The following is a 5,090-nucleotide window of genomic DNA, read 5'->3' on the forward strand; positions in this document are numbered from 1 at the left end:
TGACCCTTCTAAAATTCACTTACGTCAAATTATAACATCTCTCATCCCACGCACAGAGTCCTGGTTCTTAGGGTCTGTAGTAGAAAAACTTAAGAGTATTTCTTCTGATTTAGCCACACTAAATTCTTAGTGTAAATTTCTCCCAGAGTTTATTTTAGGAAGGCAGCCCTTAAAGCACCTTTAGCCTAAACTTACCTTGTTTTTGCTATATTCCCTTCCAAGCTCAGATCACGCCTTGCGTAGAAGTTCCACAACGGCATGCATTACAGCCATTCCAAAAAAGCTTGGCTTCTTTGGAAGGAATTTCTGCTGGAAATTCCTTCTGGATTTGCCAATGTATGTGCATCCAACATCAAGGTTGGACACATGATATCCAGACCTGCAAGCACAGTTGCTTGCAGGATCCCACCAATCAAGCCATTTTGTAGCGGAAAAAAAACACGCCGGCTGCTGGGACCAGCACCGTCTAACCTCGCGAACAGGATCAGTGTGCCATCCAGGGTAAAATCAACGGTGGGCCGTTACAGTTAACTGTAACTGTAAAGTATTGTAAAGTATTGAAAAATAAGTTACAATACAGAAAATTAAGATTATTGAGTGTATAGAATAAGTTAACTATAACACCCACAGGTGCAAAAATATGCGAAAGTACCCAAAATAACAGCAAATATGGGCCATTTTTCATAGATACAGCCAAAAACGTATTGTAATTTATTGTAAAGTATCGAAAATTTGATGTTTTTTTGATAAAATTAACACCTTTTTCTTAAAAATAATGGTCAATGCGTTACACGTTTAGGCCTAAATATCATAACGTAACGCATCGGCCCACCGTTGGTAAAATCAGCCAAATTGCTTGATTCTGGACTCATAATTAAAAAAAATGAAAGGAAGGAGATGATTGAGGGCATCTGGCTGCTGTATATACACCCTGCATATAAGAATGAGGTGGGCATGAATATACATATGTCCAACCTTGCCAGTGATTATTGGCAAATCCAAGACAAAGTTTGGGTGGAAATTCCTTCCAACAAAGCCAAGCTTTTTTGGAATGGCTGTAACTGTGCACGTGGAGTTTATGACGCGCGAGGCCTCTTTTCACTCGCCGGTGTGCGCCGGCTCGCCAAGAGCTTGTCGAGTACACTTTACTGGAGCAACCTGTACTGCGAGTCGCCGCCGGAGCAAGATTCTCTTGCGCGCAGCCAGAAATGTATATCTTGGCAGGGTCTCTGTTTGAAACTGGCATTTGATTGAGCCTCGAGCGGAGAACCAGCAAGACGTATTTGCAAAGGCTGGATTCCAGAGGGGAGAGCCGAGCTCGCCAGGCATGCTTCTTCCTCGTCATCACCTGCCGCCGATGAAGCAGGCTTTCAGTGACGCTTCGCAGTCGTGGCCATTCGGCGACGATGGTACAAACTTTGCTGCCAGCCCGCCACCGAAGTATTTAACATATGCATATTGGAGTACTGCAGCTCTTGCACACCAACAGAGAAATAAATTTTGGCCAAGAGTTGGTTCCTCTCTTAGCATGTTACAGGGAGTAAGCCAAGTCTTTGACCGAACTTGTATATAAATGCTTCTTCGTCCTCACTTGAGATTGCCAAAGGCAGAGATGAAAACTTGCGGTAAACATCCCACTACAGCTCACCGCGATGACGATGAGACAGGCGGTGGCTGCCCGGGACGATGAGGCAAGCTAGAGTGCTTACTGCTGATCAGGAAACACCGCTGCCAAGGCTTTGATGCAATACAGGTCATTCACGAAACTGCAAATAGATATGTACTTCGCCAAGGATGATTCTGCTCTGCCATCTAACATACATACAAATACCCCCTGGTTATTTCGAGAACTGCATGGTTGCTGAGCTTTTCAACATATTGTAGAAAGGCCTTCCTTTCCACCGTATAATTATTTATTTATTTATTTGTGCGTGAATAGATTCGGCCGTAGCTTCTTGATACGCGGTCTTGTTTATTGCAGTTGGTGATCATTACCTCCCTCACAGCTCTTTCTGTCTTTTGATTGCGATTTGAGATTTATCCAAGCAAAGCACCATGAACGTCTTCAAATCATACCTCTTCCTCTTCTGCTTCATTTGCTTCATTTCATCTTATTATTCTCTCGAGATTAGTCGGCTTCGAGCTCGATCATTAGCCAATCCAAACACTCCCCGAACGATATCGGCCGCCACCAAATCAGCAGAAACCCTTGACGACGCAGAAGACTTGGTGCGTCTTGGCAGTCCAGGCGCCAACTCGCCCATCTTAGAGGGCTTTAGACCTCATGGTGAAGAGGTCCCCCGTGTCCCAAACCGGGAAGAAGCCTTGGGGGATCCACATTTTACAGCCACACAACCTCGAAAGGAGCAGGAATTCCAGGGCTCTGGTGAGCCTTCAAAAGCTGGAAACCCTGATCCTGTCGCAGCAGACTCCTCTGGAAAAGGTAAAATCCTGGTGAGTCTGAATTGAGTTAAATTTTGCAGATTCGGATTACAATTGTCCTGAAATTTAACCCATTGTTTGAAAAGGGTTCAAAAATCAAGTCAATATTTGCTGCATTTTATCAGATTCTGATAGCACCATTTCAGGGCTTGTGAGTTTTTGTTTCCATCTTTGATAACTGAATTTCATTTGAAATCTCAAACTCAAATACTTCTGATTCATTCCAACACCTGGCAAGTGCAAAATACTGGAGTGATTTGAAGTATGCCCACAAGGTTGTCTTCAGGAAGCCTCGGCATGGAGACTCGGAGATTGTTAGATTTGGTAAGTTGTTCAAATAGCCCAATGTTTTCATTGGAATACTACCATCCAGCCAACGTCAAATTAATTCTATTTTGTGATCAAATTCTATGTGTTTTGCAGAGAATGCAAGGGATACAATTGGAAAGTACCTTGCTTTGAATGAACACAACCTTGAATTAGCCAATGGAGAACCTTTCAATTTGAAGTCTTTAGCCAAGACTCTTGAGGAGAAATTCTCGGTCTATCCCTACTACCTGGACAAGGCTCAGAGGGAGTCATTTTACGAAGAGTACCTCCAATGCCTCAAAAAATACCAGCTTATTGTTGATGGAAAAAATGTTCCTAGGAAAAGCTGGATGTCCGAGCTTCCTGCTGAACACCTTCCTGATCATGCAAAGATTATGGATGACCTAACAAACTCGTTGAAAGACCTGAATGAACCAGAAATCAAAAAACCGTTTCAAACGGAATTGGAGCAAGCAATTGACACCACTTTTGATGGAGCCAAAGGAAAACTTGACAAAGAAGAGGTTAAATCAGCATTCATGAGTATGATTCCAAAGGGAAAATCTGGAAATAAAATTAACCTGGAGAGGCTTGCTAGTGCTCGGGAAGTTCAGTTAAAGAAGAAATACCCTACCGACAAAAGATTCTTGGATCTTGAGACTGTATTTCAAAATCTTCCCCCAGATCTGGACTTGAATGAAGTGGTATTCCGTTATTCCATGGTAGAAGGGTTTGAAAACGTTCTGGGCAAAATACGTCTCAAATTAAACCCAATTCTTCATGATCAAGCTCAAGCTGGAATTACCAAGGTGATCACAAAGCATTTGAATCCAAATTCTGGAGAAGGCTCTCTGTTGGCAATTGCTTCAGAAGATGATTTAGCATGGAAGGAAAATGCCTTTATGAAATTCTACGGAACACCCGTGAGCCCGTTGGAATTGTACAGAGGTTTGAAAAGCAAACCAGATTATGAGGCAATAATTGGTTATGTCATCATGAAAAATAGTGCTTCACTTAATTTTCTTCAACAAGCTCAAGCGGATATGCTTATGCAGGCACCCACTCTTAAAATATTTACAGACCGAGTAAAATCATATGAAAGAATATTTGAGAAAAGTGAAGATCTCATGGCATCTGAAAAAGTAAAAAGTTTGAAGAATCTGAGAAGAGAAGCTGAAATACCCTATCAGTTCCATCTACCACTTGTCCAGGAGCTGACAGACCTAGGGATTATTAATGGCAAATTGATCAAAGCATCTGGAGGAAATAAACAAGACTTTTCAAACGCATTGGGAACCCCTGAAGAGTTCACAAAAGGTGTTATGGATCAATTTGAAACCAATCTGAACAAACATCTCAAAGAGCTATCATCAAAAATGACACAGGAAATAACAAACCAGGCTGCATCTCGGGTAACTCAGTCACAGCTAAACCAACTTGATCATGATGCCAAGTCTAAATATCTCACAACAGATTCATTTACAAAACCAAATTCATTCCAATTTGACAAGGCTCTGGAGATATATGATCCTGAATTAAATAAATTCATGAAGAATCCAGCCGACTCAGGTAGCTTAGCAAGAGCTTACATAGACTCTGTACTTGCTAGAAAGCCTTTCAAAAAGGCACCTGTTGCCTCGGAGAGTCAGATCAAAATACAGGAGTATTTGGAAGAACATATTCAGCATATTGAAAATTTGCTTTACCCAGAGTTGTCAGAAATTGGTGAATATTTTGAAAGCATCCTGAAGCCCAAGGGACATATTGCAACCCCAGATAACTCTCCTCAATCTTCTCCCGCAAAAATCATTCAACATCCCAAATATATTGACCCTAGACCTAAGTTTGAGATGTTACTAGAATAAATTGCTCTTCTGCAATTATTTTCCCAGATCATTCAGCCCATAAGATGTTTTTGTTGGTTTTGTTTCTGAGAATTACAGTATCTTTTTCCTTTACATTGCTATGCTATTGCTTGATCATTTTCACTGAAGTTGATTGGTATTTTTTCATGTTCATGTCAGACCAGAATTCTTTTGGTCTGTGGACCCTAGTTAGTCTGGCCAATGTCAATCCTCTCAAGGTTACTTGTTTCTGGTTCAAAGTTATCCTCTCCTTTGCTTTTAGTTCCCTATATCTATTAGTTCTGATTCACTGGCTTACCTTTGTAGCGCAGAGTAGGGTTACCCACTCCACACAGCTGTAAACAAAGGAAAATATATAAAAAAATTCTACATACATACTTTTCCCCTGCTCCCAAGAAAAAGGGAAAACCCTGCTCCCAAACCAAGGGCCTGTACCATGGGCCTCAATTTTTCAAAATTTCAACTTTTTTTGCC

General features: G+C 41.4%; 1 protein-coding gene across 1 annotated transcript; it reads left to right on the forward strand.

The window, feature by feature from the left end:
- Positions 1–2,055: 2,055 nt before the first annotated feature.
- On the forward strand, positions 2,056–4,616 carry PtA15_2A886 (uncharacterized protein; the record flags this gene model as incomplete). Its single annotated transcript, XM_053166952.1, has 4 exons — positions 2,056–2,454; positions 2,529–2,593; positions 2,681–2,766; positions 2,866–4,616. 4 exons carry the CDS (start codon positions 2,056–2,058, stop codon positions 4,614–4,616), a joined length of 2,301 nt encoding a protein of 766 aa, XP_053018124.1.
- Positions 4,617–5,090: the final 474 nt, after the last annotated feature.

The sequence above is a fragment of the Puccinia triticina genome, chromosome 2A (genome assembly GCF_026914185.1).
Source record: "Puccinia triticina chromosome 2A, complete sequence".
Classification (NCBI taxonomy): Eukaryota; Fungi; Basidiomycota; class Pucciniomycetes; order Pucciniales; family Pucciniaceae; genus Puccinia; species Puccinia triticina.